The 21,370-nt window shown below is 47.8% G+C and overlaps 1 protein-coding gene across 1 annotated transcript in view; it reads left to right on the plus strand.

Moving 5' to 3' along the window:
• LOC310753754 (inositol polyphosphate 5-phosphatase OCRL-like) overlaps positions 1-21,370 on the plus strand; it is a gene marked incomplete at both ends in the record, with an annotated part of 450,055 nt that overhangs the window by 41,261 nt on the left and 387,424 nt on the right. The window contains 1 exon segment of the mRNA XM_083595098.1: positions 13,362-13,469. Within this exon segment, the coding sequence (XP_083451224.1) occupies positions 13,362-13,469 (108 nt within the window).

The raw sequence follows: 21,370 nt of genomic DNA on the forward strand, positions 1-21,370 counted from the left end.
GTGCTTCTGAACGCCCTCTTTAAGGAGGCTGAGAAGGCTGACATACTGGCAAAGGCAGGAGAAGCCCTATTACGGAATGATTGCCAGATGTCCCCGTCTCCCGGGGACAGTCCCCGGATTTACAAATCTGTCCCCAACAAAATCCGTCCCTGGAATGTCCCCGGATTTCATATAAGGCCCCCAGATTTATATTTTAAGTGTTGTAGATTTATTAGTAGGGAAGGAATGTTGCGTGATTGGTTCAACGGCACAAGACACATCATATGGGGACTTCCGGCGAGGCAAAATGGCGGGTGCCATGGCAATGAGCAGCTCCTGAAGCCAGCCAGAGCCAAGTGCACTACCAGGCTGGCTCCGGGCTGCTGAGACTGCCGCCTGCGCTGCCACTGCCGAGGGGGAAGCAGGGATGCCCGGCGCGTCAACTGGGGGAACCGCTGACACCCCCCCAGGACCCAAATCGAGGCGGGAGCGAGAGCGCCCAGCCACATGGCCGACTGCCCAGTGGCGCTCCAGGGCCAGTAAAAACCCCGGAGCCAACCCAGGGAGAAGGAGGAAAGGAGAAGGAGAAGGAAGAGAGAGAAAGAGAAAGGAGAAAAAAGAAGGGAGCCCCGACCTTGCGGCCGCTGAGGAAGAGAGGTAGGAGAGCACCAGGAGGGCAAGGACACGGGGCCGAGCCCAGGCCCGACCCGAGCCTACTCCACGACAGATAGCACTCCAAGAGATCAGGCTGGGGCCCAGAGGAAGGCCACGCGACAGATGAGACCCAGAAGAGAAGGTATTACTTCTTATTTTTTAAAAAAAATATTTTTTTAAAAAAACATTTTTTTCTCTGGGTAGTTGGTTCCTTTTATTTGTTCGGGTTCCTACGTTACACCAGCATTTTAAATGGCAACACTCGTTTCAAAGATTGGCCGCCTTTTTAATTGTTATGGAAAATCAATAAAATGATAAGTTGCCCCTGCCCAAGGGTTGCATGACATCTGGCTGAAGACTTTTTTTGCTAAAAGTTGAAGCTATGCTGGGGTGTGTGGGTGTGTCTGTCCGTCCATGTGGCCGCTGTGTATTCAACATTCCACCCCCTCCAAAGAATCCTAAGAACCTTAGTTCTCCTTTCACAGTGCTACGATTCCCAGCACCCTTAACAAACCATTGTTTCCAGGACTTTTGGGGTGTGGGTGGGAGGAGATGTGCTTTACATGTGTGGTGTGCAGGCATTTCCCAGCACATGTGGGGGGGGGGGAATTCAAGACTAACGCAAATGCTTTTCTTCCTTAGACCACCTTGACGTTGAAAAAGAGGTTCTCTGGGTTGAGGAACACACACCATTTCACAGCGAAGCAGAACACGGGCCAAATGGTCACTCTGTCATTAGATTTGGTGAAGTTAGACTGGCTTTGCAAAGGAGCTTGCCCCTGAAGCCAGTTGGTTGCCTGCCTTCTTCCTGGCTGGCGGCTTGGCAGCAGCAAAACACAAAGAGACAGCCCCATGCAACCTCACACCCAAAGATTTCTGCCCATGCTTCAGACATGCAGCCCTAAGAGCAGCTCTGACTCCCACTCTAGGCCCCGCTGCCCCAGTCTTCCTCCTGATGTAGGCTACAGGATCTGGGAAGTCTGATCCAGCTTTGAGGTGTGGTTCCATATGGCCGTTAGTACTGTTCTGCTTTTGCCAGAGAGCCACCTGGTAAGGAAGATCTCCAAGCATGCTTCCTAGGGGGTCCTCTTTAATCCTCAGATGTGCCCACAAAGGCATGATCCAGCACCCTCATCCCACAGCTGCCTCTGGAGTGACCCTCCCTCCGGTAAGAGGCGTGCCTCACAGCTGAGTGCCTGGTTGTTTGTGTAGGGCGGGGGCAGGGAATCTTGTGGGCTCCCAGATATTGCCAGATCCAATGGCCTTCTGCCTCTGCTAGCATGGCCGACGGTCAGGGGTGATGAATAAAACAACTTTGAGAAGCTGAAACACCGGGCTGTTTTCTTTTCTAATAAAAATATTCACTGTGCAGTTCACAGGCACAAAACACAATGTTGATATTGTCCAGGAAATGGGTTTTCAGTTGGAGGGCATGGGTTACGTGAGAGCATGTTGTGCGGGATAACCAGTCTCATATAACCAACATGCTTCAGTCTAATTAGTGGATGAAGGGGTTAACACCATAGAGTAAGCTGTCCTGCCATCTTAGCCATGTCTCTTCCCCTTACCTTGGGAGTGAGTTCTGATCTATTCTGGTATTCACTTCTTCAGCGTTTAATGTACTGTAGGTTTTTCCTGATTTTATGGTTTTATCTTTCTGTAAACGGCTTTGATGTTTCTTACCATCTGGTAGTGTATAAATTTTATGAAATAAATAATTTCAAACAATCAAAAAAATAAATAAATAAATAGGAAGATGTAAAACCACAACCTACGAAATGAAAGCTACTGTGCCTCCAGACGGATGTTTTTGCCTGGAGTGGGGCCATATTCTGCAATGTGCTATCGATGCAATAATAGTGCAGCTTTCTAATGGACTGTCCACGCAAACATCATTCTGCTTTCTCAGTTGCTCTGCAATGCTTCGCCAGGGTTACCACATCATGGCCACCTGGGGGTGCGCTCCTGTGTTGTAGCTCAGCAAAAGCAGGACAAAATTCCTCTAGTATGGCTCCCAGTGAGGGCTGCTGAGAGTTGGGAGAGATCTTGGAGGCCAAAGAGTTTGCTTTTCTGCTCAGTACAGGGGATCTTGCCAGCTCTTCACCCCTGACTGGCCGAAGATGCCCATCTCTCATCCATGCAGCTCCACAGTATGCCTGGATGATGACTCAGATGGAGCTGGACACACCATTCCTGAAGGATGCAATAATATTGCAACTGTGGTGGACCAACTACATGCCAACAGGATGTCGGACTGAATGGGCCTTGGCCTGACCCAGCAAGGCTCTTCAAATGCGCTTATGTTCCCCTGACTTTGGGGACGCCTTGCAGGAGTCTCACCCGTCTCATGGCTATTCTTCTAGTGTGGACCAGTTCGACAAGCTCTCCCCCGAAAGCAGGTGCACCATCCAGAACATGCTGGCTCTGTACCTGAAGAAGAAAGCGAACACAGACCAGGAGGAAGGGACTTCTAGGGGAAGCGAGGCCTTCATGCGGGAAGCCTTGACTCCTCACGTGCTCCCCGGGATCAGCTTCGACCCCACCACCCAGTCTTCTGCTGCAGCACATGAGGATGGGCATTCCTCCCCTTTCAACCATCTGGCGGAGTCACTCTTCCACCTGGCCCAGAACAGGAGGCTCCTTCCAAACACGCAGAATGCCTTGCACATGATTGATGGGCCTGTGGTCACTGTGACATAGGCAGGGCCGGATTTATGTATAGGCTAAGTAGGCAGAAGCCTAGGGCCTCTAGATCTAGGGGGCCTCGCCAGCCTGCCCGCTCCCCAGCGCCACAGATAGTCTTCCCTCTCCCCAAATTGCAAACCCAAGACTTCATGCAGGGCATTTCTCCCTCATTTCAATGACATTTTGCTTCAAAAGGAAAGGTGGACTTGGAGAAGGCAAGCAAAATGCGAGGGAGATAGTGAAAGATACAGGAAATTGAATGCAGATTTCCAAAAAATAGCAAGGAGAGACAAGAGGGCCATCTTAAACGAGCAATGCAAAGAAATAGAGGAAAACAACAGAATGGGAAGAACCAGAGATCTGTTCAAGAAAACTGGAGCTATGAAAGGAACATTTCATACAAAGATTACCATAATAAAGGACAAAGGTGGAAAGAACCTAACAGAAGCAGAAGACATCAAGAAGAGGTGGCAAGTATACACAGAGGGATTATACCAGAAAGATATGGATGTCTCATACACCCCAGGTAGTGTGCTTGCTGACCTTGAGCCTGACATCCTGGAGAGCAAAGTCAAATGGGCCTTAGAAAGCACTGCTAATAACAAGGCCAGTGGAAGTGATGATATTCCAGCTGAACTATTAAATTTTGTTAAAGATGATGCTGTTAAGGTGCTACACGCAATATGCCAGTAAGTTTGGAAAACTCAGCAGTGGCCAGAGGATTGGAGAAGACCAGTCTACCTCCTTTAGAGGAAAAGGCCTTGAGGGGAGGACCTGTTGCCTCCACAATCCTTCCTAAACGTGGATAAGCTGAGAGGCAATTGTCCGGCAAATGTGGTGCTGTGGGGAGGCAGGAACACTTTCCTGCAGTTAAGTATTTTCTAAGTTCCTTTCCCGAAACTTCCCCAAACGGTTCTGAAGCCTCTCTAACCTCAGAAGTCTTTTCCTCTCTTGGGAATTCTGGGATTCGAGGATAACTTCATGGAGAAGGAAAGAAACCTGCAGAATCAGCAAATGAGTGCCCGCTGAGGGCCTCCACCCCCACCGCTGCCACCAAGCAGGCTGTGAGTTGCCTTAGAGGTGTACTGTGCCCTCCCGCCTCCTTGCTTTTAAGGACTACTTGAGTTCTGTTCTCATCTCCCTGAGGCGTATCCGTGACAAGGAGAGCATGAGCAAGAAGCAACCCCAATGACCCACACTATGCGCCAGCTCTTTGTGCCTTCCACACATACGCAGTCCGGACAGAGAGAGGGACTCATCAAGCACGTCCTCGCCAAGAGAGAGAAGGAATATGTCAACACCCAGAATTTCAGGTCAGATCATGCAAAAGTGCAAACACCATGCAAAGACCAGTGGAACCTGTATCAGAGTTGGGGCTGGAGAAAGCGACATCTACATGACAACTGTATTGTTGGGTGCCAGGCAAAGTCTGTCCTGTTCACTCAGGCCACATGGGTGGGTAATTTGTTAGGATATTTCCGTTCCACCTTAAAAGGGAGCAGGATGTTTGTATAACAGCCTGCGCATTTCCTGCTTCACAGGATGTTTATGTCTTCTGTTGCTTTCGTTTTCTGCTGTTTTGCCTGAGCAGTCGGAGCAGACGGTCATGTTTTCTTTGTTCTGACCAACGCCAAATAAACTGTAAATATGCTCTCATGCTTGTGCAACTTTTGCTGTGTGAATTCTGCTGTTAAGAGTGTGCACTAAGCCAGAGGCTTAGTGTCGCTAAATTGCTGATACTGCGTGACTACGGGAGGTCGATGGATCGTCCGGCACCGAGCCTGGGGGCTCAGATGGACGTTATCTCCCTGGCAGTATCCCAACAACAGGTTTCGGGCCCAGATTCACGGCACTTGCAGGAGAGTAAGACTGCGACAGACTGCTGAGGTATGTGTCGGAAAAGCAAAAGCAAAGGCTTTTCTGTTTGCCGCGGCAAGAGCTTTTGATGTCCGGCTGGCCTAATTGGCCTGGGAGCCGAGCCAAGCAGGCTTCGTGATTTATGGGTGCCAAGATAAGGAGTCTCTGAAGTGAAGAAGACTCACGGCCAAAGTTAAGAGCTGGAATGGAGTTTTTCCAAGCCTCTGAAGCTGCTGAGTGCCCAAAATTAAATGGCCACAATTATGAGACCTGGGCAAAATGGTGTGAGAGTTTCCTGTGTCAGTTTGGGGTGTGGCATACTGTCAGTGAAGCCCCTCCAGTTCCTCTGACAGGGAGATGGGAGGCTCAGAATTCGAGAGCCATAGACGTAATAGTCTTGTCCGTCTCTCTGGAGGAAATTGCTACGCTAGCTGGCAACACGACTGCACGTCAGATGTGGAATGCTTTGAAGATAGCCCATCTGCCAGTCATCCCAGCCCAGAGTTTGACTGCATCGGAGGTCCTGGCTGTTTCCCAGAATGCGAGTGAATGCAGGGATGCCGAGGGCACTGGTTGCAAGCTGCAGGGGGAGCTGACTGTGATGTCATCCCAGGCAGCATTCCAGCCTCCAGGGGGAGCCAAGGAGTCGGCAGCTGAGAGCTCTGTTTCCCATGGGAGCCAAGGTCAACTTTGCAGAGGCCGGAAGGCCAGAAGTAAACAAAGGAAAAAGCCTGCAGATGGCCCGAAGCAGAAGGGGAGTGAAAGGCCCACGCCAGTGGAAAACAAGGCTTTGTTTGCTGGCACAGCTTCACCAAAGGCTAAAGGCAAGTCTGATGGCCAGAAGCAGGGGGGCAAGCAGCAAAAGCCCATGCCAGTGGAAAACAAGGTTTTGTTTGCTGGCACTGCTTCACCGAAGGCCAAGGCGAGGTTTATAGTGGATTCAGGGTGCACGCGCCATATCACCAAAGACCGCCATCTGTTCATCTCCTTCACACCTCAAGATGGAGAGATCCACCTGGCTGATGGAAGGACTTTGCAAGCTGCAGGAGTTGGGACTGTGAAACTTGCAAGTCTGCATACTACCATCAGAGATGTACTTTTTGTTCCAGGAGCTGCGGACAATTTGCTTAGTGTCCCACAGCTGAATAGGCGTGGTTTTGAAATTACCTTCAAGAGGACTGTCTGTGTCATCAGAAAAGGCAAAGAGGACTTTTTGCATGCAAAGTTGATGGATGGTTTGTTCTGTCTAACTTATGATGACAATGCTGTTACATCTAATGCTGATTCTTGTTGTGTTGCACAAACTAACAAGGTTCTTCATGCAGGATGCATTCACGATGCACATAGAAGATTTTGTCACCTCTCTTGGCAAGCGCTAGCCAAGATGCCTGAGTTGGTTGAAGGTTTGGACATCAAACCTTGTAAATTTCACATGAAATGTGTATCTTGTGCAGAGAACAAGGTGAAGGTTGCTCCAAAAGGCAAGGAGTCTAGCAGGCAGGCTTCCAAACCCTACCAGCTAGTTCACGCAGACCTGGTTGGGCCTCTAGCGCCCTCTTTGGGAGGAGCAAGGTACTTCATGGTTCTAATTGATTCTTTTTCCAGGTACATTCATGTGTTTATGCTCGAGCAGAAATCGCAAGCATTTCCCAGGTTCAAGGCATTCTGTGCTTGGTTGGAGAATGCTCATGGTAAACGTATTGGCTGTCTGTTTACTGATCGGGGCGGGGAGTTCACTTCTCAGCAGTTTGAAGCTTTCCTGACTGAGAAGGGAATCCAGCATGACTTGTCAACGCCTAGATCGCCATGGATGAATGGGCTTGCGGAGAGAGCAAATCAAACGTTGCTGCAAGGAATAAAAACCTTGTTGCATGATGCCAACCTCCCTGAGAAGTTTTGGGGGGAGGCTCTCTCGAATTTTGTTTACACTTTTAATCGCAGACTGTCATCACCTATTGGCTGCACTCCCTATGAGAAAATGTTTGGTAAGAAACCTAACACCAAGCACTTGAGAATCTTTGGTTCTGACATGTGGGTACACACCCCACAAAGCAACAAGCTTGGGAAGCGTGGGGCACATGGTTTGTTCATGGGGTACGAAAAAGGTGCATACAGAGTATGGATGACTAACTCTAAATCCATAAAGTTCACAAGGAGTGTTGAGTACAATCCTAAGTGGGGGGAAAATGTGGGAATTTTCCAGAGTTACCCAGAGGAGGATGAAGGTGATGTGAAGAAAGCAGATCATGCTGAGAAAGCTGAGGAAACTGAGGATGATGATGATGATCAGAGTTCGGCTTCCAGTTCAGTGGGCGGCGCTGCTGCTGCTGTCAGTGACAGTGATGACACAGCAGACTACAAAAGCGCAAAGGCCTCAGTCAGACCATCTGATGTGTCTGACAATGAACTGGAAGAACCACTGTTCACCATTGGTCACTTTTCTCCTAAGAAGGAGGAGATGAGTCCAGAAGACTTGCGTCTAGTTCGCAGGTCTGAAAGGGCGACCAAAGGCAGACCTCCAAAGAGATTTGCTGATGAGTTTGCTAAGACGGCAACTGCTGTTCTTAGTAGCTCAGAGAAGGTGTGGGAACCTTCAAGCTTCAAAGAGGTCCAGGAGTTAACCTCTAAAGATGCTGAGCCTTGGCTTAATGCCATGAAGGCTGAAGTTGATTCCTTGAATAGGAACCAAACTTGGGAGCTGGTACCGGTAGTCCCAGGGATGAGACTGGTTGGCAGCAAATGGGTCTTCAAGGCCAAGACAGACCAGAATGGCAAGGTTGTCAGACACAAAGCCAGATTGGTTGCCAGAGGTTTTTCACAGGTACCAGGGCAGGATTACCATGAGACCTACTCACCCACGGTCAAATATGAGAGCATTCGGCTGATGCTCAAGATCGCTGCGGAGGAGAAACTGCATGTTTCCCATCATGACATAAATACAGCTTTTTTGTACGGGATTTTGGGGGAGGAGCTGTACATGCTTCCACCTGACGGGATGCAGATACAGAAGGGAATGGTCTGTAAACTGCGGAAATCCTTATATGGTCTCAAGCAGAGTGCCAGGTGTTGGAACACAAAACTCACTGAAACGTTGCTTTCTCTAGGTTTTCACCAGGGCAAAGCTGATCCGTGTGTGTTTGTCAAGGAGGAGGGGCAAAACAAACTGTATTGTTTATGTTTTGTTGATGATCTTCTGATGTTTTGGAAGAATCAGGCTTTCTACCAAAGCACCCTAGCTCACCTGAAGGAGCACTTTGACATGAAGGATCTTGGTGAGGTATCCAACTATCTTTCTCTGCAGGTGGAGAGGGACCAAGCAGGTAATTTTCTGGTACACCAAACACAGAAAATTGCTGATGTATTAACCAGGTTGAATTTGGTTGATGCAAACCCAGCAGACACACCGATGGTGACAGGTTACCAGGTAGACAGTACTGCTGAAGCGTTTTCTGACACAACGCTGTACAGATGCATTCTAGGCAAGTTGAATTTCATTGCTAGATGTTCAAGACCTGACATTGCTGTAAGCACTAACCTGCTTAGCAGACATGCTAACAATCCTACTGTTCAGGATTGGAAAGCTCTGAAGCGCATAGCCCGGTATTTGAAAGGGACTATGCACTACAGGCTGAGGTTCACCAGTCAGAAGACTGGAGGTCTTGAAATCTTTGCAGATGCTAGTTTTGGAAGTGACACCACGGATGGTACAAGCACTTCTGGAGTATGCTACATGTACAACCACTGCCTGTTTGACTGGTTGTGCAAAAAGCAGACGACAGTTAGCCTAAGTTCCTGTGAAGCAGAACTCAATGCTCTGTCATTTTCACTCATGGATTGTGAATGGTTGATGCAACTGTTTAAGGACATTGGGGTTTCTGTGAAATGTCCTATACAAGTGTATCAAGACAACAGATCTTGTTTGGCTTTGCTGAACTCGGAGAGTTGCAAGCAAAGGACCAAGTACTTGCAGATTAAGCTACATCGTGCAAGAGAGTGTATTCAGAAAGGACTCATTCAGGTGTCCTACATGCCAGGAAATGAAATTCCTGCTGATCTGTTGTCTAAGGTTGTTAACAGAGAACAACTTAAGGTTTACATACAAAGGTTGCAATTGGGTTGAAACACAGGTACTACAGGTTACACGGAAAGGGGGAGGATGTTAGGATATTTCCGTTCCACCTTAAAAGGGAGCAGGATGTTTGTATAACAGCCTGCGCATTTCCTGCTTCACAGGATGTTTATGTCTTCTGTTGCTTTCGTTTTCTGCTGTTTTGCCTGAGCAGTCGGAGCAGACGGTCATGTTTTCTTTGTTCTGACCAACGCCAAATAAACTGTAAATATGCTCTCATGCTTGTGCAACTTTTGCTGTGTGAATTCTGCTGTTAAGAGTGTGCACTAAGCCAGAGGCTTAGTGTCGCTAAATTGCTGATACTGCGTGACTACGGGAGGTCGATGGATCGTCCGGCACCGAGCTTGGGGGCTCAGATGGACGTTATCTCCCTGGCAGTATCCCAACATAATTGAAAGTATTAGTTGTGGTGGGCAATTTCCCTTGGTGCCACATACTGAACCGTGGCTTCATATTATGAGCAGGACGGCAGCCTCTCCTCCAGGTTTGCACACCTCTCCCCCACCCCAAGCCTATTGGGAAGCTTCCACTTGGATTTTAAATTAACCACAGTTTGGTGTGTCCAGATCGTATGGTGGTTCATTTTACCAGCTTTGTAAACCCACGACTGGAAGTTGGCTTGTTTCAATGAGCCATGGTTCAAATGAAGCGGATTGTGCAGCTTCAGACATTGTGACAAGTTGCAGTTAATCCAAAACTGAAGCAAAACCTTTGGAACTCCTCCTAAAAGCTGTGCTGGAGGACAGGGAGGTGTGACCCCCCCCCCCAACACTTGGTGTGGGTCATCCTTATAATGCTAAGCTTACTACTTCACACAAGGTTTTTGAGTTTTTGCTTTGGTTATTTCCTCATACTGTTAGTAGTAAGGTCAAGGTAAAGGGACCCCTGACCAGAGGACTTCCGGGTTAGCACCATCGGCAATGGCGGAGTTCCTCTGACCGAGAGGAACCCGCTCCGCGAAAATCGGGTCTTGCCGCCGCAGCGAAGCCAGAGACCCTTTAAAAATCCCAGGTGGAGGAAGCCTGGGAACGTGGGATTCGGCTGACACCAGGAGCGCCTCCCCTACTCGCAGGGAAACCCCTTTTTCGGGGATCCGATGCGACGTGGGGTGAGCGGCGCGGTGTTTTGAATCGACCGCTATTTTTACGGAGTGAAGCCGCATAGTCGTTGCCGGAGAGCGCTGACTTTTTCCTGTGGACAATTGGACTCTAAACAAGTACCCATTTGTAGAACGGTAAATTGGATTAAGAATCATTTTAATTTGGCACTGAAGCGGGAAGGTTCTAAACAGGAAGTCCGCCTTCCGCTTTTGTAAATAGACTAAAGCAAAAATTGTGCAAGCTAAAGCCTGGAAAGTCGTATATACAGGTCTAAATTTCCTTCGGTTTTAACCACCAAAACCCCTCTTGGAAGCAGGAGAAAAGAGGGGGGATTTTGATTGTTCAAGACTGCAGGAGAGAGAGTTAAGAAAGATAAATTTCCACCGTCTCAAACCTGGGAACGGGGTGTCAGAGACAGAAATTTTTTGGGAAGTTCATTGACTGTGAATGGAACGTTTTTTGACAGATAGCTAATGAAGAGAAACAAATTGCTTCCAATGTTGCCTTTTGCATCTTAAAGAAACAAAAAAAATTGAAAAATGAAAGTAATTTTCTTTTGTTGGACCTGCTTTCAAAAGATGGATACAAATAGAAATTGTCTCCTCTAGAGGGAGCTTGTTAAATTGTTGCTGGAGTCGATCTGGGGATTTCACAGCTGTGGAGATTAGGATCGTGGGACCAGACTCTGACCTTGAATAAAAATGTGTTTAGAAGAAGTTTTGGTGCTTGCTTTTTGCAAGACAAGTGCTTTGTTGGACCAGATGCATGAGAAGATGGATTTGATGACTGTTGCAGTCAAAAACTTTGGACAAACAGCGAATACTTATATAGAAACCATTCAGGAACCAACCCAGGAACCTGTTTTGACAGGGCAAGTGCAAATGCAGAAGACAATGGAGGAGGTTGCTGTCGAACCTCAAGTAACACAAATGGAGAGACCTGAGGCCCTGCAGGAGCATAAGCCACTGTTCTTGAAGATTGAATCTGGAGTGGGCCAGGGGGGGTCTGGAGTTGTGGGGGCTCTTAATTTTGGAGGGACTTTGAAACATGCTTTTAAATACTTTCTGGACTACACTGCTGACTGTGGGGAATGGGACTGTGGGGAATGGGCTGATCTGCTGAGGGGAGATGGAGATATTTTCGGCTTGGAGTCTCCCTGAGACCTACTCCTCAATGAGAAAGGAAAGAAACTAAGAAAGAGACCAACAAAAGACAAGGTAAAGTGCAGGTATAAACAAGAAGAAGATCTGCAGAAGGGACATGGAAAGGACTTAAGAGCCTCGGACATAAGATTACCAGGTTGATGGACTAGATGGAATGGACAGTAAGGACTGACATAACCCGAGACCAGGAAGAAGAGACGTTGGATGAAGATTGGAAGAAAGTTTTTAAAAATTTATTTTGGGAATTAGTGTAAAATTAATGAGTATTAGGAAAAATGTTGGAATGAAACTATTTGGCTTTAGTAGAAATGATATAAGGAGTTATGTATAAATAAGTATTAAGTTTTAAGCTTTAAGGTATTTTATGGTAAGATAAGGTTAAAATAAATTAAGGTAAATTGAACGACAGAATATAGTGAAAGATGGAAAGGATTTGCTGAGTTAATTAATAGGTTAGACTGTTAAGATAAATTACCCAATAAAAATTGAGAAAGATGGAAAGAATTTGCTGAAACAAATAACTAAACTAGAATACAAAAAGGGAGGTGTGAGGAGGTCGATGAAACAAGTAAATGAAAGAAAAAGATATGGAATATTGGATGTGTTTTTATTGTTATTGTTATTGTTGTATTGGTTTTTATGTTTTTTTTTCCTTTGTTTTTTATGTATTGTAATGTATGTTTTGTTAATTCTTTGTTGTTTTCTTTTCTTCTTTTTTCTGTAACTTTTAAACTTCTAATAAATATCATATTTATTTTTTTTAAAAAAGGGACCCCTGACCATTAGGTCCAGTCATGGCCGATTCTGGGGTTGCGGCGCTCATCTCGCTTTATTGGCCGAGGGAGCCGGCGTGCAGCTTCCGGGTCATGTGGCCAGCATGACTAAGCCGCTTCTGGTGAACCAGAGCAGCACACAGAAACACCGTTTACCTACCCGCCAGAGTGGCACCTATTGATCTACTTGTACTTGGACGTGCTTTCGAACTGCTAGGTTGGCAGGAGCAGGGACCGAGCAACGGGAGCTCACCCCGTCACGGGGATTCAAACTGCCGACCTTCTGATCTGCAAGTCCTAGGCTCTGTGGTTTAACCCACAGCGCCACCCGTGTCCCACTGTTAGTAGTACCCAGTGACCATTTGTTTTTCATGTCTGCTTTTATGATATGTTTATCAGTATGTGGTTAGCAGCTTCAGATGCTACTGTTTTACAGAGGCTGTTTAGCTTGCTCTTTTTACCCCTTTACTAGACAGGCTGTATTTCTGTGCTGTTTTCAGAGTGGGGAATGCCCATTCCTTCATGGCCAGCATGGAAACACAGAAGGCTAGCCATTTAGGAGGTTTGCAAAGAGGACAAGGGTGTTACGGGGTAATCTTCTAGCAAACAAGCTTGGCACAGCAGATCTGAGAGGTGGTTTTCTGCTCCCGGAAAGCCAGCCTGGAAACCAGGTTGCCAGGTGAAGGAAGAAGGGAGAGACCAACCAACTCACTTGCCTTCAAAGAATTTCTGGTTGCCTGTGGATACTGGGATAGTGCTTAGATATCAGGCTGGCTGGCACATCTTAAAAAATACAAGGAAAAAGCTTTTTTTCTTTCATTAGCAAAGCTCCTTTGGGGCCCAGAATAGCTAAGCTGAGGAAGAAGTGGCTGGTATTACTTGTTTGTTCTTGGTCCTGATCTTGCCTGCCCTTGCACACTCCGGTTGTCTTTGCATATTTAACCAGCACGTCTGTTCCGATTGGAGTCCTATTCCTACAGTTCCACATCCTTCTCTTTGGCACTTGGGCATTCGGTTCCAGGAGCTGGACCTGAGCACAGAGGCTTTCTTCTACTTGGACTCGACAAAGGAGCAAGAGTGGCTGACAGCTGTGGAAAAGGCTTTGCGTTCCAAATCCAAGTACAAGAAAGTAAGTCCAACCCCACCCATTTCTTCAGCAGCCAGACAGCTGTCAGGAGCTGGAGTGAGGAGGAGGAGGAGGAGGAGGTCAGCAAGAAAAAACACCTGGTGTCAGTGGTGTTTTATTCAAAAGAAGCCAACATTCTTTATTCAAAGAAACCCAAACCGTGCAGGCCTCGTGATCACAGAAACCTTTCCCAACAGGTCTTGCCCCAGTGAGGTAGTTGTGAAGGCTGAAGGTTGCTACCCTCCCACCACTCTCTGAAGTCTCCTCCTCCCCCTGGTCCTTCCCAAGCAACCTGAGACTCTGACACCTTGCCTGTCTTTGCTCCCTCCTCTTAATTTCTCTGTGTTCTGGGAGACCAGCAGGGAGGGGAGCTGATCGCAGCAGGATGGGGAGACCCCCTGGCTTCTTCAGCAGCCTGCCTGATCTCTGCCTCTTGACCCCCGCCTCCAGCCTCCACTTCTGCCTCGGATTCTGGACTGCTGTTTGCCACAGAATCTTCCTGCCCTCCTGCCTCTTCAGTTTCCAACACCTCCTCTTGCTCACAGTCTGCTCCCTCTTCTCCCTCGGACGACTCAGCCTCGTCGTCCCCCCACCAGTTCCCTGGCTCTCAGCCTTCTTCCCTTGGGGGATCCCCAGTTGGTGCCACCTGCCACTCCTATCTGCATCCAGCCGGCCCAGGACAGCAAGCAATGAACAGAGCTGGTAGACATCCCAGTACCTTGCATCTTCTAGGTGCAGCTGGTGCTCATCTTTGTCAGGAAGGACCAGCTCAGCCGCATCAAGGAAGTGATGAGGGAGACAGTGGGCACAGGCATCATGGGGAAGATGGGGAGTAGACCCTGACAGCGGAATTCCCTACGTCGATCTTTCTGTCTGTCTATCTGTTTTTCTAATCTCTGCCAACCAGTTTCCCCCTCTTTCCTGCTTGCTCACTAACAGCCATCTTTGCTCCGCCCCTGCAGGGTAACAAGGGGTGTGTGGCCGTGAGGCTTGTCTGCAACAATACCAGCTTCTGCATCGTCAATTCCCACCTTGCTGCCCACGTGGAAGACTTCAGGCACCGAAACGAGGATTACAAGGATATCTGTGCCCAGATGATAATAATAATAATAATAATAATAATAACAATAATAATAATAATAATAATAATAATAATAATAATAATAATTTTTATTTATACCCCGCCCTCCCCAGCCAAGGCCAGGCTTAGGGCAGCTAACATGCAATAATTTAAACAAGTTGAATTAAAATACAGCATTAAAATATTGAAACATTAAAATGCAGCCTCATCACAGGAGGAGAAAGGAAAAAGAAAGAGGGGGAGGGAATCAAATTGGCTCCAAGCCAAAGGTCAGGTGGAACAACTCTGTCTTACAGGCCCTGCGGAAAGAAATCAGATCCCGCAGGGCCCTGGTCTCATGAGACAGAGCGTTCCACCAAGCCGGAGCCAGTGTTCAAAAGGCCCTGGCTCGGGTTGAAGCTAATCTAACTTCCTTAGGGCCCGGGACCACTAGGGTGTTGCTATTTATGGACCTTAAGGTCCTCCGTGGGACATACCGGGAGAGGAGGTCCTGTAGGTCTTAAGCCGTGAAGGGCTTTAAAGGTCAAAACCAGCACCTTAAATCTGACCCTGTACTCCACCGGGAGCCAGTGCAGCTAGAAAAGCACTGGGTGAATATGCTCCCATGGCAGAGACCCCGTGAGGAGCCTCGCTGCAGCATTCTGCACCCGCTGGAGTTTCAACGGCAGCCCCGCATAGAGCGAATTACAGTAGTCAAGCCTGGAGGTGACCGTCGCATGGATCACTGTGGCCAGGTCGGGGCGGGAAAGGTAAGGGACCAACTGCTTGATGCGGCGAAGGTGGAAAAATGTCGCCTTGGCTGTTGCTGTAACCTGCGCCTCCATGGAAAGGGAGGCGTCAAGGGTTACACCCAAACTCTTAACAGAAGGCAATGGCACTAATTGGGCCCCCGCAAGAGAAGGGAGTTGGTCCCTCATCCCCATGCCATCCCAACCCAGCCATAGGACCTCTGTCTTCGAAGGATTTAGTTTCAATCGGCTCCCACGAAACCATGCAGCCACAGCTTCCAAGCATCTGCTCAGTGTGTCCGGGGCCGAGTCGGTGCGGCCATCCATCAGCAGGTAGAGCTAAGTGTCATCAGCATATTGGTGACAGTCCAGCCCAAAGCTTCGGACAATCTGGGCAAGGGGGCGCATAAAGGTGTTAAAAAGCATTGGGGAGAGGTTTGCACCCTGCGGCACTCCACACACCAAGGAGTGGCACGACAACATCTCCCTCCCTAGCGCCACCCTCTGTCCCCGACCAGAGATAAAAAAGCACAGCCATTTACGGGCTATGCCCTGTATCCCCACGTCGGCAAGGCGGTGGTCCAGAAGATCATGATTGACCATGTCAAAGGCTGCTGACAAATCTAAAAGAATCAGCAGTCCTGACCCGCCTCGATCCAGTTGTCTACGTAGATCATCTGTTAGGGCAACCAGAGCCATCTCGGTCCTGAAACCAGGACGGAACCTGGACTGAAATGGACCTAAAGCCGATGTTTCCTCCAGAAACCTACCAAGCTGATCAGCAACCGCTCTCTCAGTTACCTTACCCAGATATGGAAGATTTGAAACTGGCCGGTAATTGGATAGGTCTAAAGACTCTAGTGAACTTTTTCTTTAAGAGCAGACACACCACTGCTTCCTTCGGGTCCCCTGGGAATGTCCTCATGCCAAGGGACAAATTGATAATTTCAACCAGGGGGGTCCGTGCAACATCTGTACACGCCCTAATCAGCCAAGACGGGCACGAATCGAGGAGGCAGGTGGTGGGCCTACCAGCTTGGAGGAATCTATCCACATCAGCAGGGAGTAGCCGATTGAAATGGTCCAACACTGGACCCGAAGACAGTCAAGGGGCCTCCAGTTCAGTCACTGTATCTAAACTGGCAGGGAGGTAATGGCGGAGCAACAGGACTTTCTCCGCAAAAAAGCTCGCGAATGCCTCACAGCTGTGGGTCGAATTTGTGCTTAAATTTGGTTGTCCTCCTAAGGACATTATCGACCTAATTATTCTAAAAAGTTGTGCCGGGCGAGAGCTAGCGGATGCAATGGAAGCTGCAAAGTAAGATTTCTTAGCAGCTTGCATAGCCATCTCATAGGCTTTCATAAGTGTCCTATAAGATGTTCTTGAAGCTCTGTCATGAGTCCGTCGCCATACTCACTCTAGCTGTCTGAGATCCTGCTTCATTTTCCGGAGCACCTCAGTAAACCAAGGGGCCTGGTTTCGACGGGGTCGCAGAGGGCGCTTAGGCGTGATCTCATCGATGGCTGCCAAGAGCTGGTTATTCCAGTCCTCGACAAGGTCATCTAATGAGTCGCCAGGAGGAGCAGGGTCCCGCAAGGCCTGACGGAATCTTTCAGGATCCATCAGCCTTTGGGGGCGAGCCCAAATAGGATCGCCACCCGAGCAGGGGAGGAGCAGGAAGTCAATCTTGGCTTTCAGAGCGTAGTGAGCAGACCATGGCTGTTCCACAGGGGGGAGCATGATCACATCTATGCCAGCACCAAAGATCAGATCCAGCGTGTGGCCTGCTTGATGAGTGGGGCCCAAAGCAAACTGGGAGAGCCCTAGTGTTGCCATGGAAGTCACTAGGTACAGAGCCTGTGAGGAGGGGGAGGCATCGGCATTGACAGTGAAGTCTCCCAAAACCAATAAGCTTGGGAACTCCAAGGCCCAGCCCGCCGCCATCTCCAGCAGGTCTGACAGGGTGGCTGCCGGTGCGCTGGGTGGTCGGTACACCAGCCAGACAGCCAAGCTCTCCTTGGTGCCCCACACGAGACCAACACATTCAATGCCGGAGATTGCCGGTGCTGGCAGAGCTCTGAAAGAGCAATCCTCCGGGATTAACAACGCTACTCCTCCCCCCCCCCAACCCACAGTCCACGATTGATGGAGGACAGAGAAGCCTGGGGGTGTTATCTCATGTAGGGAGACTACTTCGCCTTCCCGTACCCAGGTCTCCGTCACGCAAGCCAGGTCAATCCCCTGCGAGACAAAAAAGTCACCCATGGTGGAGGTTTTGTTGCCTATGGACCTGGCATTGCACAACACCAATGACGGAGGTGGGTAATCCCTGCTCGCCCTACCCTCATCCCTTGGGATGGGGCGTAGATTGGAAGGGGTTTGAGCATCACTGCATCTCAAAACCCTTCGCCGATAGTGATATCTAGCCCCACCGCCATTCCTCCCTAGCCCTTCAATAGTGGGAATCCCAGACCCCATACTAGCCTCCCCAATAGAGGGGTAACATCCCCTCACTGACAAGTCATCCCTGGGCCAGGACTCCTGGGTCAAAATGGTAAGGGGAAGAGGTGAAGGTTTGATAGGGTAAGTATCCCTAGAAGATAAAACCCAACCAACCGCACCCCAAGCGGGGAGGGCGGTCCCACGGTGTTTCATTAACTGTCAATCCCCCTCTCCCTCCTGGATTGATTGGAGGACTGTTGGTTCTATCTGTGGCTGTGGGAGTATTAATGAGGCATGTGCTATAAAATGTGGATCACTGGCCAACAAAGAGCCAGCTTCGAGTTTGGAAGATCTGTCCATCCTGTCTCGCCAGGAGTACAGTAGAGAAGGTTGATCATTCTGATAAATTTTTGGAACATTAGGCAAAGGTCCAGATGTAGATTGGGTGCTGGATTTCTCCAGATTGTCAGCAGCGTAGAGTTCTTTAGGTGTTGTTGCCATAGAAATGTCGGAGGTGCCAAATTCCTCATCTACTTCGGTGTCGCTTGAAAAGGGAACAGGGAGTTGCACTGATGTCTTTCTATGGGATAAAGAGCTGTTGGACCTCTTTAAATATTGTGCTCTAGGCTCTACTGACCTTATATTTTGGGTAGAAATCTCAGTCTTTATACTCATTAGCCTCTTCTTCAGGTCTTGTAAATCTAGGCTTACAGAATTCTTTTCTTCCTTCGGGCAGTTAGTATTTCTAGTGTTAAGCTTGCTTTCCCTTGTCCTCATTAGCTTTGACTCTATGCAAGGAACCAATTGCCTCCTTGTTTCGTCCTTAAATACCCTCACTGGGCGGAGAGAGTGGAACCACCATAGAGTATCCTTTATCTCCATGAGTCGAGACGGGAGGGCTGATGACCTAAAGGTCATAAATAGGCGCACGATCTTTCCCAAGGTAGGCAGGAAGTGGAAATTTCCTAGATCTACATTTCGGTAATGGTAATTCAGGAGCTGAGACAAGGACATGCCATTTGGATAGGATTTAAAAAGATATTTCTACAAGCAAGGAGTTTGCCATTAGCGAGCATTAAAACATGCATTCCCTGCGAAATGGTGATTTGTTATTATGCAGATTAGTCTAAGTGAAGACTGTGATTGATTGCATACAAAGCAGCTTCCTGTAAACATACAACGGCCATCAGGAGACATTTTATAATGCATTATGTAGCACATGCTGCCCAATTGCTCCTCATGCTGTTCTCTCTTGGAGCAAGCAGGAGAAGCAAAGCACAAGGCCTTGGCACCACATCACGTCTGAACCCGGGACTGTGGCCTTATCATAATAAGCAACAATTGTCAGCCAATCTGAAGTCCCTGCTTATGGCTGGCCTGCTGACTGTGGCTTGTTAGGAAGCAGCAAACCATGACCAGATGTAATGGGGAAAACAAAGCTTCCAGGTTTGTTTATCCTGCTTGTGCCAGGAGCAAAGGGGGAGAAATGAAGCATCTTGCAACCGTAAGTCAGAAAGTCGATGGTGATGTGTGAATACATAGATTACAACACCCTTGCACTCACCATGATTAAGGGAGTTCAGCAACGTCTTCTGGCGCAAGCAAAAATAGACCCACTGGGTTTGGGTCCCCCCTTTCAAAACTGGTTCCTACTGGAATCCTGATGGGAGTTTTGTTTAAGATGCAAAGTGTGTTTTGTTGATGCAGAAAAGTGGACTCGATTAACTAAGCAAGGGCATTCAGAGTAGAGTAACTCAACAGGTAACGTTGAATACCAAGAGCTGTTGTGTTTTTCTGAAATCTGTTCAGGCAAAAAGTGTTCAGTACCAGATACACCTGCCCTGTGGTGCTGAAGATTTCTGTGTGAATTACAGAACATGAACTGGTTACTTGACTAGGAGCCAGGAGCACGTAAAAAGGGAGGGGGCACCTCACAAACATGAATTATATCTACATCACCAAAGGAAAGCCACAAATAAATGCTGACAGTCCTTTAAGAACTCATTTCTTATTAAATGGTCAATTGTGTTCAGATGTCTGTGACCCTGTCCTTGAGAAATGGCAGAGGTCACAAAACCTAGCAGAGAATTCTGCCAATTATTCCACCTGTTATTTGCATAGCCTATGGCTTTATTTATGTACCACAAAAGTAATAGTGTAGTGTCCTGTGGGGGAGGTGTCCAGTCTCAAGTCAAACAAGAGCATGTAATAACCCATCTGAATATGGCAACTGTAAGCTCTGACTCACTTGCTAAATATTCTCCTATCCTTGTCATGGTATCACATGGCAATTGCTGCCTACCGTCAAGAACAGTCCATTATGCAGATGTAGTTTTGGTTACTGCATTTTGCTAACTTCGGTGCCGTTTTTCATCTGCCACCAGACAACTCACCCCCACCCCCCAAAAAAAACCTGATCACTGCAAGGATTCAGGAAACTGTGTAAGGGTCGAGGCACCCGAACACATAGTTTTGCTAGAACTTTTATGCAACGACTAGACTGGTGAAGTGTTAGGTTCCATACAGCATCGTCCAACAGTAGTGCTTGCTGTACCCCTCCAGTTTGGTGCGCATTAAGGATTCTGCACAGGAATTCAGTTTTTCCCATCACGACTCAAAGAAGTGACCTCCAAAATACATTGTGCAACTTTCTTGAATGGGTAAAATGCCTTCATGGTGACTGAAACACGAGGCAAAGCAGAGGTGGATTTAGGGCAGTGAAGCTCTTCCCCTGCACAGGATGTGGGGGCCAGAAGGGAGCCTTCCTGCCTCCTTCCCCAAGCCTAGTTAGCACTCTCCCAGCTTTGGGAATGAGATGAGAGGGCTCTAGGACCCCACCAGAGCCTTGTGCATCCTTCCCCAAGCCTGACCCCTCCCCTGCCTGGCTTTTGGAAGGCACCAGGAGGGCACCATATTACCAAGGTCCCTCCCTGGGCAAAGTGTCATTTGTTCTTCAGTAAGAGCGTCTGTGCAAACAGAACAGAAACGGTGATGGTAGCGATGAATGGAAATGACCTTCCGTTGAGCACTCTGTCTTAAGCTCCCCTCGAAAGCTGGGGGATGCATATAGGTTCTGGTAACACCAGACGCATTTGCACAGAGGATTTGTTTTTTGTTTTTGTTTTTTGAAAATGATATTTATTGAAGTTTTACAGACAGAAAAAAGTTACAGAATTAAAAAAGAGAAAATAAAAATTAAAAAGAAAAAAAGAAAGAAAAGGTACAAAAATACAAAGGAAAAATACAAAATACATGAAAAGTAAAAAACAACAACAATTAAAAACAGATCAATATTTTCATGTCTTATATTTCATTTACTTATTTCCTCACCTCCTCACACCTCCCTTTTTTGTATTCCAGTTCACATGGTTAATTCAGCAAATCCTTTCCCTCTTTGTTTTTATCTTAATTCTATATCTTAACATATTATAACTTCGTATTTTCATCTGATTATCAATCCATTTTTACATATTCTTTTTAACCTTGTTGCTAAAGCCGTTTCATTTCAATCCAACATCATTTTAACATTCATTAATTTTACAATGTTTCTGCAAATAGTCTTTAAATTTCTTCCAATCTTCTTCCACCAACTCTTCTCCCTGGTCTCGGATTCTGCCAGACATTTCCGCCAGTTCCATATAGTCTATCACTT

The sequence above is a fragment of the Podarcis filfolensis genome, assembly GCF_964270895.1.
Source record: "Podarcis filfolensis genome assembly, chromosome: W".
NCBI lineage: Eukaryota > Metazoa > Chordata > Lepidosauria > Squamata > Lacertidae > Podarcis > Podarcis filfolensis.